Genomic DNA, 21,253 nt, shown 5'->3' with positions numbered 1-21,253 from the left:
GAGGCCATTAAAGACTAGCCCAATTTTTCAGTTTCCCTAGAACACTGTCTGTTAAGTGACTTGGTCAAGGTTACAGAGTAGACAAATGAAGGCTGTGGGAATCAGAAGCACCCAATAGCCTTAATACTCAGGGCTAACTGCCAGATCATAATTTCTGTATCATAAACAATATTCTAAAGAATATTATATCTGCGCATATGCATATTAGAATTAATATTACATAACTTCTGTGATGCCAGTGTCTAATTTTTCAGAATAAATGTCATTTAGGAATATATATGAGATATACTTATTTTTCAAACTATTATATAACAAGATAATAGTGAAAAATTTAACCTAATGGCCCTGTCCATCTATCCAAAGAAGTAAATAAATGAATAACGAAATAAAGGTTTACCTTTAAAACCGCGTATTGCAGAAGGGTGAACAGAACATTTCCGAAAGGCAGTCTGCAAAGTTTGCAAATGCCGAATGGAAAAAGGTTTGAATGTGCAATGAGCAAATGCACAGTGAGATTCGCTCATTGCACATTCGACATTCTGGGGCGAATTGCACTTTAGTGGGGATCGGGAAATGGTTCCTTTCCCCACTGTAGTGCAATCTCGGATTTAGAATAATAAAGTAGGGGAGATGTGGTGGGCGCAGCCCCCCCACATGGGTGGTGCAGCGGGGGTTTTCCCCCTGCTTTACACTTTGTTTTTTTTCTTTGACATTAATGTTCGAAAAACAGCGAATCTGCTTTTTGATTTGCTGTTTTAAAACATTAAGGACTGTCGACATTTACATATGAGCACTTGAACCGTGCTGATTCATGGTTTTAAAGGTAAACCGAAATAAACAGATAACTGAGCGACCAGTGCCTATAATACTGACCTATGTACTGGACTGTTACACAGCATGTAGTCTTTTCCTTTGAAACATTCAGTGACATCAGTGCTGACAAGCACTTCACTGTCTTGAGCTAAAATGTAGTAGAGGGACTTAATTTAATAACAATTTTATACTAGAGTTGCCTCTTGATAGGATGTCTACTCTCTGGCAAAATGCAGTAATTTTTCTTTTTTTTTAGCCCATGTAAAAACCCTGTGATTTTCACACATACACAGAGAGCTGACAACTTCTTGCCCATAGGTTCATAGGATGATACTAGACTATTAGACTGGAGGCCCTTATAAGCCTAGACAAGAATTTTGACCATGTTCCCACAAAGTCAGCACCTGTTTCCCCTGTTCAGCAGAGACACAGGTGGGATTCCAAGTGTGTATTTTCTGTTTTCCATCCAGTTGTCCAGGTTCCTCTTAAAGAGGGCTAGAGAGGTACTCTGCTTGACATGGAGAGGGAGTCTAGTCCACAGATAGGGGAGTCTTTGGGACACAAATCCATCCCGCCAGCAAGTTCTGTTAATATCACAGACCAGGTCGAGGCCTTGCATGCTGATTGTGTGAGTGGAGTTTGACTTACGGATATGCAGCAACTCCGTTAAGGCTGGGTCTGACATGGTCCTGCATGCCAGACACAGGTCACGTCTGAGCAGTCTGCATAAGACTGAACAGAGGGACAGTGCTCTTAGCTTATCTGTATAGGATATGTGTTTGAGACCCTGGATTTTGTGGTCTCTCCAGCTGCTGCATGTGCTTGGCAAGTTAACTGTTAAAGGGGGAATTGTACTCAATAATGGGCCTGATAAGGGAGGAGTGCAGGGATGTTATGACCTCCTTGTTCCGTGTTCCATATTGTTCTGTGTTCCATATTGTTCCATGTTCCAAACTACTTTAAACCTGATTCTTTTCCCTGCTATGGACATCTATCTCAGATCTGTACCTAACATAGTGTGATCTTATCTGAGGACTTGAAAGACCCACCCAAGTCTGCCAAAGTTATCCTTTACCACTGGCTCATCTGCAGGTTGGATGGGAGAATGCAGTCTCTCATGCCAGTATGTGTGGCAGGTAATGATCACTGGGTGCATCCAGCCCTTCAGGGAATTTCTTCTATTTTAACTTACATGTTATTGCATTCCATCCCTACTTAAGGCCAAAGATGGCTCCTGTATGACCCAACCACAAATACGAGTGGTTTTCAGCCTATTCCCCATAGCTCCCACACAGAGTAGTACATATCCATCTGTATGTGAAACATGCTACTGCAGGCAGTCTGGTTTTCCACTGATACAACCTGCAGTACCAAATTGCACACAAAGGTAGAGCTGTTGCTATACTGAAGCAGGCTTTTGGCATCAATGGGTTACTCTGGCGCTGCAAACTTCTGTAATGTAACATGACGTATTTCATCAAAGCAAGCTTAATTTCCTTTTGGGATCAAGTGTAGGAATCCAGCATTCCTCATCAGCATACACTGAAGAGGGACCGGAAAAGCCTAAGATTTTGGACTCAGATGTGAAGAAAGGTCTCAGGAGGGTACCTTACTCCATACCTAAGTGCTTTCAGAATCCAGGTCATTGTTACCCACAATTTCTAAGTAAAAAAATAAATAAATTCAGGAAGGTAGTCTGCCAGTCTGCACAACTCCAACTTCAGCTTAGTTCAGATACTGCAGATAATGGATGTTTGAGTGACTATTTAGTAATCTGTTTATAAAATAGCTAAGGCTATAAATTAGACTGACTTTTGGGCCAATGCCTTCTCCTGGGTTAATTGACTTACTTGCTTCATAAAACAGATTGTGTAAACTTGTGCTAGTGGGAATTCTTTGGCTAGCCATATGAATCTGTATGCTCTGGAAAAGGAGATATCAATGATAATCTTACACCTCACTGTTCACTTGTAGTTAGATTTACTGTGTTCTTCTTATTCTTAGAAGTATGCATGATAATTTTGCAAACGTGAATTTATTTCTTTTGTGTTCCTCAGGTGTGTGCAGAACACAGTTGATGGCCCATCTGACCCTGTAGAAGACTACCTGTGTGATCCTGAAGAAATGCCACTTGGTGCCAGAAAATGTGCACTGCCATGTCCTGAAGACTGTGTTATGTCAGAGTGGGGGCATTGGAGCAAGTGTCCACTGGTACGTTAATGTTTCCTTCAAACACTTCTTCACAGCCTTCATCTTACCTAGAATTATTAAATGTGTTATGTACAAATCCAAAGATTGCATTGCTCCTGTCACTAAAGTCATTGCATTACTAAACCAGTGAAAATGTGTACAACAAACTTGTAGTACAGATCTGTAACAGAATACATTTACATATTAATATGTGTAATACTGCATTAAACTGAAAGTGGTAAAATACTGTATTAAACAATGTTTCTAAAGGGCATAGCTGCAGGAACTCATCTCCATAGTTGGTGCACTATCCATTTCCACAAGTTAATCTTTTCATTGTCCGTGATTCCATTTCCTAAAACAGCAGCACGATATTGAGCATTGCAACTTCATTTGCTACATCTTGGGCATGCACGCACATCCCAGTTAGCTTAAAAGTCATATTCATTGGCACAAATCTTTTCATTCAGCTGGTTAAATTGTTTTCTCTATGGATAGCTTGGCTTCAGGGAAAGAGTACATCCGTAGCTCTCAACCTCTTAGCACAAAAAAATCTGGATGAAGCCAAAAATAACAGGGAGACAAAGCCCCAAAAGTAGAGACAAATTTTAAATACTGCTGATAAACTTAGAAAGTTGCTAGTATAAAAGGTTATGTGTTACCCTACATTTTCTGAAGGATATGAATTCTGAAACTCACATGCTTGTTATTATTTACTGAATTCAGTCCTCACTGATTTAACACAATAATCCATACAATCACAAATTTTATGAGGAACAGACCAATAATTTGAGGCAAACATTTGAACATTCTTTGAAAATCTGGACAGTTAGATATGAGTATGCCTTATTTCAATCTGACTTGACCATACTGTGAAGTAACAAAATCTATAGACAGGTTCTGAGGAACCCCAGGACACTATACTTTGCTGACTCATATCCCCATGTGATGAGAATCACCATGCTCGGGTAATAATTGAAATCATGCTAGCGTTAACAGTCATTCAATAAAAACAGCAAAATCATTCAAGCACAGTCACAGTCCCAGACTGGCAAAGCTGCTTACCCTTGTTTTGGAATCATTATTCTATCAATATAGAATTATGGGAAAGTTGGTTTGGCCCAAGGATTTTCAGCTATGGGAACACAAATTGAAAAGACTCAGATGATTTGATACTTTTCTCACAGGAGATAAAAGTAATGCTTTGTGTCAGACTTGCAGGTATGTCTCTATCTCTAACTCTAGCTATGTCTGTGTCTATATATTACACCTACTTCTTCTGAAAATACAGCAGTGCAATGCACAAAATATTTTAGATTTTTGCAACAAAAACTGTTCAGCAATATCTGTTAGTTTCAGATGTGCATAGTGAACAAGAATTGCCTCTAGCTAAGATGAATTATTTGCTGTATTTTCTGTCATAGCCATACCTAGCCATACCTAGGTCATCTGGCAGTCTGTGAAGTTTTTCAAACTGCAACCTCCCTCACCCCTGATGAAAAATAAAAAAAGAAGGTCTTCTCAGTGATGAACATGTACGCATGTACACACACACACACACACACACACACACACACACACACACACACACACACACACACACACACACACACACACACACACACACACACACACACACGCACACAAATTCTTCTGTGCTCATGTAAGTGTAACTGTAACAATCCCTTAACTACAATTATTCACACAGTCGCACACTGAGCACTCACTTCAGCTGTGATCACAAATGAAGCATCAGCATTCATTTATGTGAAAGAGATTTCTTCATGACTTCATAAAATAAGGCCAGTTCTGTGCTATCTCGTCATCAAGTGCTGCCGTCATTCCCGCTGACAGCTTGTGGCTAGAGCATGAGCCCTCTTTGCAGTACCTAATTAGAGTAATGTTTATAATGTTGTGGATTGTCTGTCTGGAGCATCTATTGGCAGTCTAGTAGCTGTTACACTACCTGAATTTCTTAGGGTTAATGATAGCCCAGAGAAAGCTCATGTGATAGATTACAGTTCAACTAAAAGTGACATATAGTTCTGGTATACAAAGGGAAGGTATAAAGTATTTCATAAGGTAAAATTTCAAAAAGCTATTAGTAAGTGAAACAATGTGTTCTTTCGTATTCTATTCATTGATACTTAAAGTGCTGTGTATTGCCAATACTGCAATGAGTCAGTCTGGGGACTGTTTTCAATGGGCATTTCAATGATGTCTCAAGGGTGCGATAACTCAAAATTAAAAGAATAGGTGCTTTCTTTCTTTATTTTACAATTTCCCTTTTCACCAACATTTTACAGTCTTGAAGGTAATATATTTAGAGAGCTGAAGTATGGAGGCAGAGGTTACAAGTTTAAGATGCAAAGCCCTTTGCAAAAATGATGTACGTTTAGGCTGCAATGTTTTAAATTGTGATTTTTTTTTTATTGTTGCATTATTGTTGCTTTTTGATGTTTCAGCTGTGAAGTTTTGGGTCACAATGCAGTGGGACTCAATGCTTCATCAAAGACCCATATTGGGTTGTGATCAGTGGTGGCTGGTGACTTCAAATCAAAGGGGGGTCTGCAGGACACAGGTGAATGAATGGGGCCAACTAAAAAGGGGTGGAGCTATGTTACAGTGGGATCAACCCTGACTATGCTTCCAGGATTAAAATAATAATAGATTTGTGTTGGTTTCATTTTTACTGCACAGAAACAGCAGTCACAGCGTGTATGGTTGTCCTCCTATAAACATTAGTCTTGCAAAGCCAGAATTACAACAATAAAAGGGAGGGACAGTCATTTCATTTCATTCTTTTACTGGTATAGCCCCCCCATCCCAATTGCCTACCCAAAGTACCTGGTTTGAACCTAGAAAGTTTAAAAAAAAATTAAAAAAAGACAACAGTTACATTACTGTATTGCTTTCACATAAACAGTAGCCAAAGGTCAGCACTTGTACTCACTCCATCTCACTACACCCAAATGCACAGCAGTCTTGCAAAGGCAAAATTATAACAGTAAATAGTAGGGCCACTCATTTCACTTACAAACTGCTCCTCCCCCACATTTAACCTATTTAAAGTAAGTGGTTTGGCCTTACCAGAATTAGTAATAATGGTTTCATTACTGTATTGGATTGATGCATGCAAATAGTCATAGTTTGCATTCTGTCTTGTTTCACCCAAATAGACATTAGTCCTGCAAAGCCAGAGCTATTACACCAAAGCTAACAATGCCAAAGATGTTATCCACAAACAGCCATTGCATCAATTGCCAACCTATCTGCTTTGACCCTGCCAGGATTAAAACAAACATAGCAATGATTCCATTCATTTACTCTGCTGCATAAAAATAGTAGCTACAGGCTTATATGACAGCTGACTACCAAAATACACATCAATCTTGCAAAGCCACAACTGCAACAGTAAACAGCAAAACCAGTCAACTTATTTCATCCACAAATATCCCTCATTACCTAAATAAAGTAACTGCTTTTTACCCTGTCAGGAATACAGTAGAAATAATAGTAACAGTTGGGTTGCATACTTGCATTACTTTCATTTTGTTGACAGAACATTAGTCACAGCTTGTGTGTGCCAGCCAAATACACATTTCATTTTATTTATTTTACTTGTGTTTACCTGAAATTTCTGCAACTGGCTTTAGTCGAAAAAAACAATTTTTTCATCATATGTCCAGGGAGAAAAGCTCCAACATATTAGAACATTTTTAAACAAATATTCAGTACATACATGAACAGATCTGAATTGTGGTGAAGGCAGTGAGGGATATCATCACAGTCTGCATGTCCTCCCTGCAGTTGGGTGGGGGTTAAAAAGACATGCGTAAATAGGCGTGCCTTCGTTGAAGGCTGGACATCGAACTGGCACCTCGGCGTTCGTGAAAATCTACTGCCAATCATTAGTGGACTGCAGTTCCACTGTGGTGACCCCTAACCGGGAAAAGCCAAAGGACAAACAAACAAACAGTGACAGACTCATGGCAATCAGACTCCAGTGTACTAGTAAGGCATAATCTCAGAATATGCCCCACACTGATAGGGAAAAAAGGAATACATTCAGGCAGCAGTTGCAGGACCTACTAAAGCAGGACAACAGGAATTGTTGATAATGGGTGATTTGAATGCATGTATTGGGATAGACAGCAGACAGAACAAGGTAAAAGGACTTCCTGGGTCCACATGGGTGGGGCAACAGGAATAAGGAAGGAGAGGACTTCTGTCTGGCAAATGGTAGTAACCAACACTTGGTTCAGAAAGAGAGACAGTCACAAGATCACATACAAGAAACATGCAACAGTAACAATTGCAAAGTCATCCACAGTGAAACTACAAGCAGTGTTCGTTCAGGCTCTAAGGTCAACAGAGACCAGGCTGAAGACCTGGATATTGACTGGAGAGAAAGCACAACAGTTGAAGAATTAAGAGCCCCAGCACCCCACGAAAATGAGGAAATAGGTGGAGTTGAAGAAGAATGGAAGTGCCTCAAAATAACATGTGTGAGGACTACAGAACAGATATGAGGCAGGACATGGTGTGGAAATATGGTACATAAGGAAAGCTGGTGGTGGAATGCAGAAGTCCAGGAAGTCATCAAAAGGAAGAAGAAGTGCAGCAAAAAGTGGGAAATAGAAAACACTGACCAGGATAGGAAGGAAAACTGGTTGGCTAACAAAGAACCTAAGAAAGGAGTTGCGATAGCAAAGAACAGGGCATCAGAAGCACTCTACCAGCTTCTGGAAAGTGACTCAGTAGTTGCACAAAGAAACTATATCAGTTGCAAGGCAAAGACAGAAAGATAAAAAAGACAGTCAGACACCATTCATAATGGATTTAGGGATGTCAGCAACAACCTGCTCACCAGTCCATAGGGCATCAAAGGCAGATGGAAGGATTATTTCCAGCTTCTGAAAGAAGAAAACCCCACAGAAGCTGTACTGCCCCAGAAACAGCCTATGATGAGAGAAGAAGAAGAGAAGCCCACCCTAGAATAAGTAAGAATAGCACTAAGGAAAATTAAGTCAGGGAAAGCAGAAGGCTCAGATGAGGCCACAACAGATATGATAAAGATGCTGGGTAAGATTGGGGAGAAATGGCTCCTGAGAGTACTCATAGCAGTGTGAATCCCAGATGACTGGAGAATAAGCATACTCATGCCAGTGTACAAGAGCAAAGGGGACATCCACAACTGTGTGCAGTACAGAGGTATCAAACTCGTATTACATTGCATGAAAGTCCTAGAGAGGGTGATTGATAAACAGATACACAGAGCAGTAGAAAGTAAGATGGGAAATGAGCAGTTTGGATTCAGATCAGGATGCAGCACCATTGACCCAATGTTTGCAGTGAGACAGATAGTTGAGAAGAAACTAGAGATGAGGAAAGAGTCCAACTGGGCATTCCTAGACATGGAGAAAGCATATGACAAGGTCCCAAGAAAGCTGATTTGGGCAATACTGCAGTGGTTCAAAGTTCCAGAAACATTGGTAAAACCAGTGCAGGCTATGTACAAGAACCCAATGACACAAGTACAAACAGTGTTTGGCCTCATAAAGGGGTTCTCAGTGGGAATGGAATGCAAAACTGAAGGCACATGGGATGAAACTAAGCACAAATAAGACAGTGGCAGTGACAGCAAATTGGGGAAATCAGAAGATGCTGAGAATGGAGATAGATGGGAAGATGGTTAAACAGGTAAATAGCTTCGGGTATCTGAGAGGGGTTGTTGAGGAGAAGGGTTGTCTGAATATAGAGGTCAAAGCTAGGATCAGAGGGACTTCAGCTAAATGGCAAAAAGTTTTAGGTATAGGCAATGACAGAAGAATGCCAAAGAAGCTGTTGTACAAGACAGTGGTGCGACCAGTACTACAGTATAGTGCAGAAACATTGATAGTAAAGGCAAAACAGATGCAGAAGCTTGAGGTGATGGAAATAAAGTGCCTGAGAAGGGTGGTAGGATTCACACTGTGGGACAGATGAAGAAATGAGGACATAAGAGCAGAAGCCAAAGTAGCTCCAATTGCAGAAAAGGTCAAAGAGAACAGATTACAGTGGTTTGGATACATGCAGAAAAGCAGAAGACACACTAGTGAAGAAGATTTGGGATAGACAGGAAGAAGGTAAGAAGAAATGAGGGCATCCAGCAAAGAGGTGGATGGATTGTATGAAAGAAGATCTGCCACAGTCAAGCATGAGTGTCAAAGGAGGCAGGAGTATGGAATTGGATTGAGAGTGAGATGGCAATAGTTAACATGGTACCCTGACCTCATGTAGAAAATGGGAAAACAGAATAGTTATTGACATAGATATATATATATATATATATATATATATATATATAGGTTTACCATGAGAAAGTCAAACCAGACTTCATCAAATGATGGAATTACTGACCCACTTCTGCTAAAATAACAATGTCGAATTCTGACATTGTCGAAATGCTACTGGCCGTAAATCTCAGAATGGGCTTTAACATGGATCGAGATGGGGACGGGAGTCATACTTCAACAATGTCGGGTTCGACATTATCGCCATTCGGCCTCCTGACATCGACTGAAGTGGGTTCAACCGAACCCACTTCGAACTTCTAATGCCAAACCATGTATGTGTGTATGTATATATATATATATATATATATATATATATATATATATATATATATATATATATAAATATTATATATAGAGATATTATATATATTATATATATAGATATAGATATGTGATGATGTGAGGTATTGCCAGCTATGACAGGAGAAGTAGGGCAGTGGATGTGTAACATATGCCAGTAGAGCTAGCTGGAGTTTTGTAAAGAATTATATGTCATTTGTATATCAAACTGATATGTACTGATACTTTTGTTGAAAAATGTATTGGTGAAGCTGCTTGTGTTAAAAGTGTATCAACAGTGTGTCCTGTTTGACAGAAAAGAATAATGCATGTATATCAGACTGTACTATTGTAACTGATTAAATGTATATATTGTAACAGTGGATACTGGAAGAGAAAAGGTTAAGCTCAACACCAGCTAACTTTCACAAAAAAATCCTGAAATTAAATTACTTAATTTAGGCCATAAAGATTGTGTCTTAGAGGTCTCAGTGCAGCCAGAGACAAAAAGTCTGTACTGGGAAGCCTTCTGTATTGTCCTTAGCAGTGAACTGATTGCTACCCTGGAAGGGTGGAAGTGTTTAAATGGTTTTAAGGCATCCAGATGCTATAACACATCTTAGCAAAGCTCTATCTGTGTGTATAGTCACACATATGTGTAAGATTCTCTTTCAGTTTTTAGTAAAAGGGGTACTATGGGAACCAGAAGTCAGATGACCAGATATATGCAATGTCCTTCTGTAATCCAGACTGAAATTATGTTTTAATACTAGATGAGACAGAAGTCTCAAAGCAGTCTATTTTTTCAACCTCATATAGAATAATCACTTGCCTACTTCATCTTGTCTTGCTTTAGTAAGTACCCAGGAAATAGTAATTCTTTCTTTAGATCAGTAAGAAAATATAGTGAGATTAGTTGAGTGTTGTTTTTCTGTATCTGTGTGAATCTATTCATCTGCATTATTTTAATATTTTGTGTGTCTGAAACTCTGGAGTTTATTGCAAATAGATATTTAGTGTTTTCATGTTCTTTTATTATTTACTATTAAATATGTTTAAAGTTTTCATTTTGGCTGGCCCTTTAGAGAATATTTTAACTTTGAGAGTATTTCTATATATTTGGTAACACTGTGGCCGCTCCTGAAAGACTTGTTATTTGGTCAATATTACCATTTGTTTTAGTATTAATTTCACTTACCATAATTTGGTACCCTGGTAAGAGCCTTAGAGTAGTTGGTTTTGGAGTGTCTAATGGCAATAACTACCTTGTGGTCTGGGCAAAGAGTAGCAGAATGAGTAAATCTCTGCCAGCCTCTCCAAGGTGTGTGTGTGTGTGTGTGTGTGTGTGTGTGTGTGTGTGTGTGTGTGTGTGTGTGTGTGTGTGTGTGTGTGTGTGTGTGTATGTGTGTATGTGCATGTGTCTGTGTAAATCAAATCTCAAAGAATATGTGTGTCAGCTGCTTTGAGCAGGGACACAGAACACTGGTTTCGCAGACAGAGTGGTGGAGGCCTTGGCGTGGACACTCGGCTGAGGACTCAACTCTACAGCTTTTTCAGTGGGGAGTCTTACTGGGTACCTGGGGAGAGAGAGAGAGAGAGAGAGAGAGAGACCCGTGCCCCAGACTGAGTGTGTTCCCTGTGTGCTTTAAGGAAAATTGTGCTTGATACGGAGAGCTTCATCTGGAAATACTGCGTGTATCTATTTTTGTTCCAGGTGTACATCCCTCACCAGTGTCAGTGGTGTGGATTCAGGCTCCTTGATTACTGGCACAGAAGAGGGGAATCACATATTAGTGAGCAGTGGTGTGGATATTAATTGAAGTTCTGTAGGCAGTTGTCACTAAAGGTGTGTATACTCTCAGCAGCCACAAGGTAGATATACAGAATTTCATTTCCACAACATTTTTTTTTGTTAATTTAGTTTCGTCAGTGAAAGCAGGCAAAGGTGTCAGCAGAGCATTATGAAAAGCTGATAAAGAACCAGTTGGCCAAGGTGTATGAAGCAAAAGGACTGGTGCATGCCAGTCTGAATAAAGAGGAAATTATTTCAGCCTTAGTCACAGCTCAAAACAGCAACCAGGAGGATAACCAGTCTGGTGATGGAAATTTGCAGCCCTCAGAAATAGAACAGTTCACCTTTTCCTCAGAGGACTTAAACATCTGTGTGAAGTTAAAGAGACTTAAACTGGTAGGCAAACATTTGGAATTAGAATCAGTTTTGAGACTGCAGCATTTGGAGGCCAAAGAAAATGAAAAACAGCACCAAAGGGAAAGGAAGATGCTGACACTTTGACAAGAATGTGGAGGTAATGGGGAAGGGAATAACCAAACCCCAAAAGCAATAAAGGTCAGTAAATGTCTTCCACAGTTTACAGAGGGTGATCATTTTGATAGTTTTATTCATATATTTGAAGAGTATGTAAATAGTATAATGTTGATCAAGGGATGTAGGTATGGTTCCTGACCCCCTTACTCCATGGTAAACCTGTAACTGCTGTTTCTAAATTGTTTGATACTGATTTTTTAAATTATGATGAAGTCAAACAATGCTTATTAGAATGCTTTAACACCTGAAGCTTACAGAAAAACATTTTGTGAGCATTGATGCAGGGTAGATGAAAGTGTATGTGATTATATTGCTGAGTTAAGAACTCATTTTCATAGATGGGGAGTGGGTGTCAGGTAATCACTTTTGAAGGGCTGGCAGGCCTTTTGGTGAAGGAACAAGCCTTTAGCACTTTGCCTGAGGACATGAGAATCTGATTGGCTGACCAGGAGTGTAACTCTGCAGATGAGCTGAGGAGAAAAGGGGATCTCGACTAAGCAAGCAGGGCGTCACTGCATAAGAAGGGGATAACCATGTCTGCACATGGATATATGGGAACCCATGGTGGGCAGCCTAAACAACCCCAACAGTGTCCACCAGTAACAGGAGAAGCCACTATTTCATGTACCCAGCCAGGATCAAGGGTTAGATGTTTTAAATGTAACGTGTGGGACCATGTATCATATAGATGTCCATGGAAGCAAGGTGGGGGTACAAAAGATTGAGGAGACAGCAAGTGGGAATAACTGTATGCCAGTGGTAAGTTGTCTGGAGACAACAGGGGTACCAAATTATCACCTGAGTTTATATCCTATCTTAGTGGATTGGAAACAGGCCACTGCTAAGAGACACAGCCTCTGAAATAACCATTGTTAAGTCTGCAGTGGTTAAAGAAAAGCAGCACTTGCTTGGGCAGTCCACTCCAGTCAGAGCTTTAGGAGGGATGCAATTCCAAATGCCTTTGGCCAGGGTTCACCTTGACTGGAAGGGTAGGAAAGGAAGCAAGCAAGTTGATGTGTTTGAGGATATCTCATAGGGAATGATTTTGATAATGTAGTAACTTATATGAATGCAATTATACATGGTCAGGCTTGAAGATGATAAGTATGTGTGTCTGGTAACCTGGGGTAGACCCAGACAGATCCCACACCTAAAGCCAGGGCTGGTGAGGTGGCTATATCAGGGAGGGAGCTGCCCTGTAGCTGGGAGCCTGAAGATGAGCCACAACTGCTGGTAGGTACTGATGTTCCTTTGAAAAGAGTGACTTTAAGGGCAGAGGTGAGTGTTAGTACCCAGACTGACAGTGAGGCACCACTGTCAGAGGATACCAGGCTTCCTGTGGAAATGGAGCTGGAAAGGGTCACAAAGATAGAGTTGAAACAGGCTCAGCTCTTGGACTCTACATTATGAGGCTTGAGGGAGGCAGCTAAATAGGTGCCTCATTCTCAAGGAAAGGGGGAGTCTGTATACTGGAACAAAGTCTTACTGTATAGAGAGTGAACCCCTGTGGGAGGGCTAGAGGATGAGGTAATACAGTAGTTGTTAGTGCCTAGAGCCTGCCATCTGACACTTCTAGCCATAGCCCATGACATTCGTTTGGCAGGTTATTTGGGCATGAAGTGTACCAAGAGACATATTATGCAGAACTTTTATTGGCCTGGGATTGCAAGGGATGTAACATGGTACTGCAGGACCTGTTAGCGGTGCCAAAAAGTAAGTAAGGCAGGAGACAAGGTCAAGTCTCCTTTGATGCCTTTGCCTGTGATTGAGGAGACATTTCAGATGGTAGCTATGGATATTGTGTTGTCTCTGATTACCCCATGTTCCACAGGGAAGAAGTATATCCTGGTAGTAGTAGACTATGCTACTAAATATGCTGAGTTGGTGGCTTTGTCCTCTGTTGAGGCAGAGAAGGTGGCAAATGCACTTTTAAGAGATTTTCAGCAGGGTAGGTTTCCCAAGAAAAATACTGACTGACAGAGGTGCCAATTTCATGTCAGACCTGCTGGATTGTCTGTGGGAGCACTGTGGGGTGAAGCACCTAAATACCACTCTCTACCACCCCCAGACTAATGATCTTGTGGCAAGGTTAAACTCTACACTAAAGACCATGCTATGCACATTTGCAGGACATTTTAAGAGAGACTGGGACAAATATTTGCCCCATGTGTTGTTTGCATGCAGAGAGGTACCACAGGAGTCCACAGGTTTTTCACCCTTTGAGTTGCTGCTTGGGAAGAGGGTGAGGGGGTCCATTAAATTTTATTTGTGATGTGTGGGATGGTGAGTGTGAATCCCACAAGGAGTCCGTAGTAGCATATGTCTTAAACCTCAGGAATAGGCTTAGGGAGTTCATGGATTTGGCCCAGGAGAACCTGGCAGGAACCCAACAGCAGAAAAATATTTGGAATGACAGGAATGCTCAATCCTGGTAGTATGCTGTGGGGCAGCAGGTTATGGCTGTCATTTTTGTCAGACACAATAAGCTACAGGCAGCTTGGGAAGGACCCTTCAAAGTGGTAAGGAAGGTCAGTGATGTTAACTACATGGTAGAACTGCTAGGCAGGAGGCAGAGGCACAAATTTTACCTTGTTAACATGAAGAAGCTTTTCATGATAGGGAAACCCTGGTGCTGAGTATTTGCAGTTGGTGAAGGAGGAGTCTGAGGGGGATCTATGGCTACAATGCACCAGGAAGCAAAATGCCAAGTTACTAAGTGACAATGCAGCACTCTAGTGGGGTTAGCAATGCCAATTCAGATGGGTTCACAAGACAGGGTATGCATTAATGTATTCCCAGACTGGCTCATTCCTCTCAACCAATGCTTCTCCAGGGTCACTTGAGAAACTAGCTTGAGTCTCCAAATAGGGAAGAGATGTGATTATATAAGGTATTGCTAGCTATGGCAGGAGAAGTAGGGCAGTGGATGTGTAACATAGGTCAGCATAGCTAGCTGGTGTTTTGTAAAGAATTATATGTCATTTGTATATCAAACTGATTTTTATAGATGCTTGTGTTAAAAACAGTATTTGTAAAGATGCTTTTGTTAAAAATGTGCCAACAGTGTGCCCTGCTGGGCAGAAAAGAAATATGCATGTATATCAAACTCTACTACTGTAATTGATTAAATGTATATATTGTAATAAAAGATACTGGAAGAGAAAAGGTTAAGCTCAGCCCCAGCTAACTTTTACAAAAATATCCTGAAATTAAATTACTTAATTTAGGCCATAGAGATTGCATCTCACAGGTCTCAATGCAGGCAGAGACAAAAGGTCTGCACTGGGAAGCCTTCTGTATTGTCCTTAGAAGTGGACTAAATGCTACCTTGGAAAGGTGGAAGGGTTGAAAGTGCTTTATGGCTTCCAGATGTTATAACACATTTTAGCAAAGCTCTGTCTGTGTGTATGGTAACACATATGTACAAGATTCTGGTTCAGCTTCTAGTAGGGGGTAGTATGGGAACCAGAAACCAGATGGCCAGATGTATGTGTTGTCATTCTGTAATCCAGACTTAAAATGATGGTTTAATACTAGATGAGACAAAAGTCTTAAGGCAGTCTGTTTTTGCAACCTGATATAGAATGATCACTCACCTACTTCATCCTGCCTTGCTTTAGTAAGTACCTTGGGAACAGTAACTCTTTAGATTAGTAAGAAAATATAGTGAGATTAGTTAAGTGTTATTTTTCTGTATCTGTGTGAATCTATTCATCTGTGTTATTTAATATTTCCTGTGATTGAAACTCTGGTGTTTATTGTAAATAGATATTTAGTATTTTCATGTTTATTTATTTATTTCCAGTTTGATGACCAGGAAATCCACTGGGTCAAGCAGAGCCCATTTTCAGTGGAGAGTAAGTAGAGGGGCACCATACATAAGACAGGGAAGCAGGAAGGAGGAAGCTAGGGTACGTCTGGTAGAAGCGGTTTGATAGCAATTTTGTCTTTACAGCAGATGTAGTTTTTGGTGTGTTTTTGTGATATTATTTTGGATGTGGATATTGAATTTTAAATGTTCAACAATGATGATTCTGAGTAGTTTGGTGTGAGGTACAATATTGGTTAGAGTGTTATTGTGGCTTTTTATTTTAAAGGAGATTTTGTCTATGGTGAAATTTCTCAAAGGAGAGAATATCATGATTTTTGTTTTGTTAGCACTAAGAGCGAGATGGTTGTTTAGCATCCAAGTTTCAGTATTGGAGAAGGCTGTTTGGGTTTTTTGAAGGAGTTTGGAGGGAGAGTTTGCTGTACAGATGTTTGTGGAATCATCAGGATACTGGATCAGTGTAGCTTTATATATGGATTTGTGAAAGTTATTAATGAAAATACTGAAAAGTAAGGGGCAGAGAACAGAGCCTTGGGGGACACTGGAGGGATTGTTGAGAAAGGATGAAGTGGAATTTTTCCATTTGTTCTTTTATTATTTATTATTAAATATATTTAACCTTTTTCATTTTGGCTGGTCCTTTGGAGAATATTTTAATCTTTGAGAGTATTTATATTTTTTGGTGACACAGTGGCCTCTCCTGAAAGCCTTGCTGTTTGGTCAACATTACCATATGTATTAGTATTGGTAGCATTGTCGCCTCACAGTTAGACATTGCCCGTTCGATTCTCAGATAAAGTGTCTTCTGTGTAGCGGCATGCGTGAATGGGCGTTCCTTCATTAAAGGTTGTGCATTAGGCCCGGCAAGCCAGTACGTAAAAATCTACTGCCAATCATTAGCAGACCGAAGTTCCGCTGTGGCGACCCCTAACTGGGAAAAGCTGAAAGACACAAACAAACCATATGTATTAGTATTAATTTCACTCGGTATAATTGGGTACCCTGGTAAGAGCGCTAGAGTAGCTGGTTTTGGAGTGTCTAATGGCAGTAACTTCCTTATGGTATGGGTAAAGGGTAACAGAGCAAGTAAATCTCTGCAAACCTTTCCCAGGTGTGTGTGTGTGTGTGTGTGTGTGTGTGTGTGTGTGTGTGTGTGTGTGTGTGTGTGTGTGTGTGTGTGTGTGTGTGTGTGTGTGTGTGTGTGTGTGATGGTCAGATGCTTGGAGCAGGGATACAGAACACTGGTTTCTCATAGAGGGAGTGGTGGAGCACTTGGCCTGGACATTCAGCTGAGGACTCAACTCTACAGCTGGATTCACTTCAGAATGTCGAAGTTTAAAAACTTTTAATTTCATATGGCCGAGATCATATGATCAAAGTTTCAAAACTTCGAAATTCTGAAATGAATACAAAAAGAGACACAAGACCATGTTCCTCGATGTTTTTGATCTCCCAAAACACACTCACAAACATTCCTAGGGAAAAAATTTGCTGTTTCAAAACACATATACACAACACAAGCACACCAAACAAACAACACTCCACACACATACACCTAAACTCTTACACCTAACCCTACATTAAACTATACATACACAACTAACTATCCACTTACCTTAACCCAAACCCTAACCCTAAAGTTCATTACTATTGCACAGTCACCTCACCCACGCCCTAACTCTAACTCACCTACCCTGTCCTAACCCTCATGTCCACACAATCGCAGACTTACCTGACCCATGCCCTAACTCACCTAACCTGCCCTAACCCTCATGTCCACACAATTGCACACTTACCTGAACCTGACCCGTAACTTTCCACCACAGCGCTGAAAATACCGAAGCAACAGAAATGGACAACCAAATTCTTTCCCTAGGAAAAATTTGGTTTTCTGTTTCTTCGATATTTTCAGCGTTCGCTGAAAATGGGTAAACACATTAGAACACTCGAAATTTTGAAAGTTCGGTGTTCTAATATAGACCTATATATTTATATATGTATATATATTTATTTATTTATTTTACATTTGTTGACCAGGTTAGTCTGATTGAGCTAAATAGCACTTTTTCAGTAGAGGCCTGGGGAAAAAAGCTCCAACAGATTATACAAAAAATGTAATCATAAGCAAATAGTATAAGAAGAATGGAAAAGTCTTGAATGTATACAGTAACAAAGTAATGAAAATAAATCAGAAATGTAGAAAGATAATAGCAATAATTGGTAGTAGGCATTTTGTAGAACTTCCCTTTCACTCTTACTGGTACTCGTCTGTCACAAATCATTCCTGACACTCTTCTCCACCCACTCCATCCTGCCTGTAATTTCTTCTTCACCTCTCTTCCCCACTCACCATTACTCTGAACTGTTGATCCCACCAACTTTATTCCCTGCATCCTCACCATTCCTCTATCCTCCCATTCATTCACACACATATATTTTGTCTTAGTTCGGCTGACCTTCATTCCCCTCCTCTGTAGAGCATATCTCCACCCCTCCAGGGTCTCCTCAACCTGTTCCCTATTCTCACTATATATCACAATGTCATCTGCAAACATCATAGTCCACAGGGACTCCTGTCTGATCTCGTCTGTCAACCTGTCCAGTTTGGAGACAAAGCCAGAGAGGCAAGATTGCGTTGGTTTGGACATGTGCTGAGGAGGGATGCTGGGTATATTGGGAAAAGGATGCTAAGGATGGAGCTGCCAGGTAAGAGGAAAAGAGGAGGCCTAAGATAAGGTTAATGGATGTGGTTAGAGAGGACATGCAGGTGGTTGGTGTGACAGAGCAAGATGCAGAGAACAGGAAGAAATGGAAACAGGTGATCCGCTGTGGTGACCCCTAAGGCATACAGTATGTATTAACATCACAATAATTAACAGTAGACTCATATATATATATATATATATATATATATATATATATATATATATATATATATATATATATATATATATATAGATATACATATACACATACAAACAGAAACACAAACACGCAAAGATATAGAGACATACACATACTTACACAGCCAGGCAGATACATAATACATACACATACAGGTATACACATATATGCATACACACACACACACACACACACACACACACACACACATATAATATGGGACAACAACAAACAATAACACATTGTGCATGTGTATGCCATTATACACACATACAGAGACAGAAATAAAGAATAAATAAACAACAATACACACACACACACACACACACACACACAAACACACACACACACACACACACACACACACACACACACACACACACACACACTAGCCTAGCCTAAATGCATGGACAAAGCCAAATACAGACACATATGCATGTTAATTTACACACACACACATAAAAATGCACAGACATGCACACATGTACACTCACACACAGGCATATACTTAATACATATACATGCATGTATATGCACACACTCACAGACAGAACCCCCACACACGCAGTGCCATACCTCTTAACTGTCCAGATTTTCGCAGAATGTTCAGATTTTTGCCTTGTATTTTGGTCTGAATTGTGGTTTTCTGGCATATCATTGACAAATCATTGAGGACTGAAGTCAGAAAGTAGCACTACCCATCTGAGTTTCAGACTTCATATCCTTCAGAAAATTCATGCTAACGCAATACCTGTTATTATATAAACTTTCTTTGTTAGAGCAATATTTAAAAAGTGTCCCTATTTGGGGGCTTTTGTACTCCCATTTTTTTGTACCTTTGTCAGATTTCTTGGTCGAACATGTTGAAAGGTATGTCACACACACATTCACTGTCATACATGCATCCAAGCACAGACAGACACACACATGCATAAGTGTGCAATGCAATTGAAATATACAGAAAAGATCAATTATTCATTCTCTTAAGAGCTCATCTGAAGCATTATATCAGGAAATAATTAGACTGAAGATCATGCAGTTTTTAGACTATGACTGCATTCTTGTTAAAATTGCATGTAAAGTTTAAATGATAGGAGGAAAACACATTTCTAGATAATATAATACTGTTTTAAATAAATTAAACCTACGTTTTGTAGCAACTTTATTTTGTCACTAGATGGCAGCAGAGTGTAATACATCACAGAGAGCTTCAACTCAGACATTTCTTGGCTAAGTAGCATGTAATTGAAAAATAGAACCATACCCGTAGTGGAACAGTCTGCAGCAGTGTGGATTTTCTGTTCTCAGATTTTACTCAGATAAGCTTAATTGTGAACAAATAATAGAATGGTGTACTGCCTCAGAGCTAATACAAGAAGAAAAAGAAAAACACACTGAGCCATTATGATTAATGTAAGATTTATTTTATACTGTGTAGTGGATTAACATCCAGAAATATTTTGTAATGCAGATAACAAGCTGTTTTCTGGTCAGGTTGTAAGGCCCTTAACACTTAAAAAATTCTGTTTACTGTTAAAAAAGTACCTTTTTTCCTGGTTGTCTTTTCAACAGAATTGAATAAATAGTCCGAGAATTAAAGTGTATAGTAGAGAGGTGCATAAAATGGAAACTTAAGTCCTCATAAACACAGCAGTCACAATTGCAGCATTCTTCTCCTTCATCATCCTGGTTATTTCACGTTGTGTTATGTTGTTTTCTATTCATACCTCACAACTGTACAGATTTTCGCATGATGTCCAGATTTTTGGCCCATATTTTTTGTCTGTTCCTCATAAAATTTGTTGTTTTCTGGCAAATCGCTGGGATGATCTGAGGAATGAAGTCACTAAATAATGACATATATTTGAGTTTCAGACTTCAGATCATTCAGAAAATGTATGTTGAAACAAACACCGTCACCTTAACAACTTTCTAAGTTTATAAGAGCAATATTTAAAATATGTCCCTATTTTTGGGCCTTTGTCCCTGCATTTTGTTGGGCTTTGTCCAGATTTCTTGTACTAAGAAGTTGAGAGGTATGTATTCTAATAGTGCATTATATGTTATACCATGACATCTTCTTCTTCTTCTTTCGGCTTTTCCCGGTTAGAGGTCGCCACAGCAGATCATCTGTCCGCTCATGATTGGCAGTGGAGTTTTACAGTATCGACTTGCCAACCTTCCACAGAAGGCACACACACGCACACACTAACACCATATTCTAACATACAATATTTTCATTGAAGGAGCTACAAAAGTTATTTGTTAATTCGGATGTTCTATAATGAATCCAAATAACTATGCAATGTCTGTAACACATTTTTCCCTTGTTTTCCAACTGTGACCACAGTAATGTTTTTTTCAGGGGGGGGGGGGGGGAGTCCTGAACAGGACTTGCAGATCTAAGTTTTGAAGGTGAAATGTGAAACCTGTCTGGAATTATTTAGGGCATTACACTAAACTGAGAAGGGTCCATTTCTAATACAGATTAACTCCACCAATAACAGGGGTGGTTAGCAGCCTGCTTGATACTGAGATAATACTGAAATAATGTAGTTATGGTCGTTATTCATG

At 39.9% G+C, this 21,253-nt stretch overlaps 1 protein-coding gene across 4 annotated transcripts in view; it reads left to right on the top strand.

Moving 5' to 3' along the window:
* Positions 1-21,253, top strand: part of THSD7A (thrombospondin type 1 domain containing 7A) — a 2,877,792-nt gene that overhangs the window by 2,472,764 nt on the left and 383,775 nt on the right. For all 4 annotated transcript variants that reach the window (XM_044066751.1, XM_044066750.1, XM_044066748.1 and 1 more), the window contains one exon: positions 2,871-3,024. In XM_044066751.1, the coding sequence (XP_043922686.1) occupies positions 2,871-3,024 (154 nt within the window). The remainder of the gene's footprint in view (positions 1-2,870; positions 3,025-21,253) is intronic.

This window comes from Protopterus annectens, chromosome 3.part1, assembly GCF_019279795.1.
Source record: "Protopterus annectens isolate FY-2018-M chromosome 3.part1, PAN1.0, whole genome shotgun sequence".
NCBI lineage: Eukaryota > Metazoa > Chordata > Ceratodontiformes > Protopteridae > Protopterus > Protopterus annectens.
This window is presented reverse-complemented; position numbering and strand designations above follow the sequence as displayed.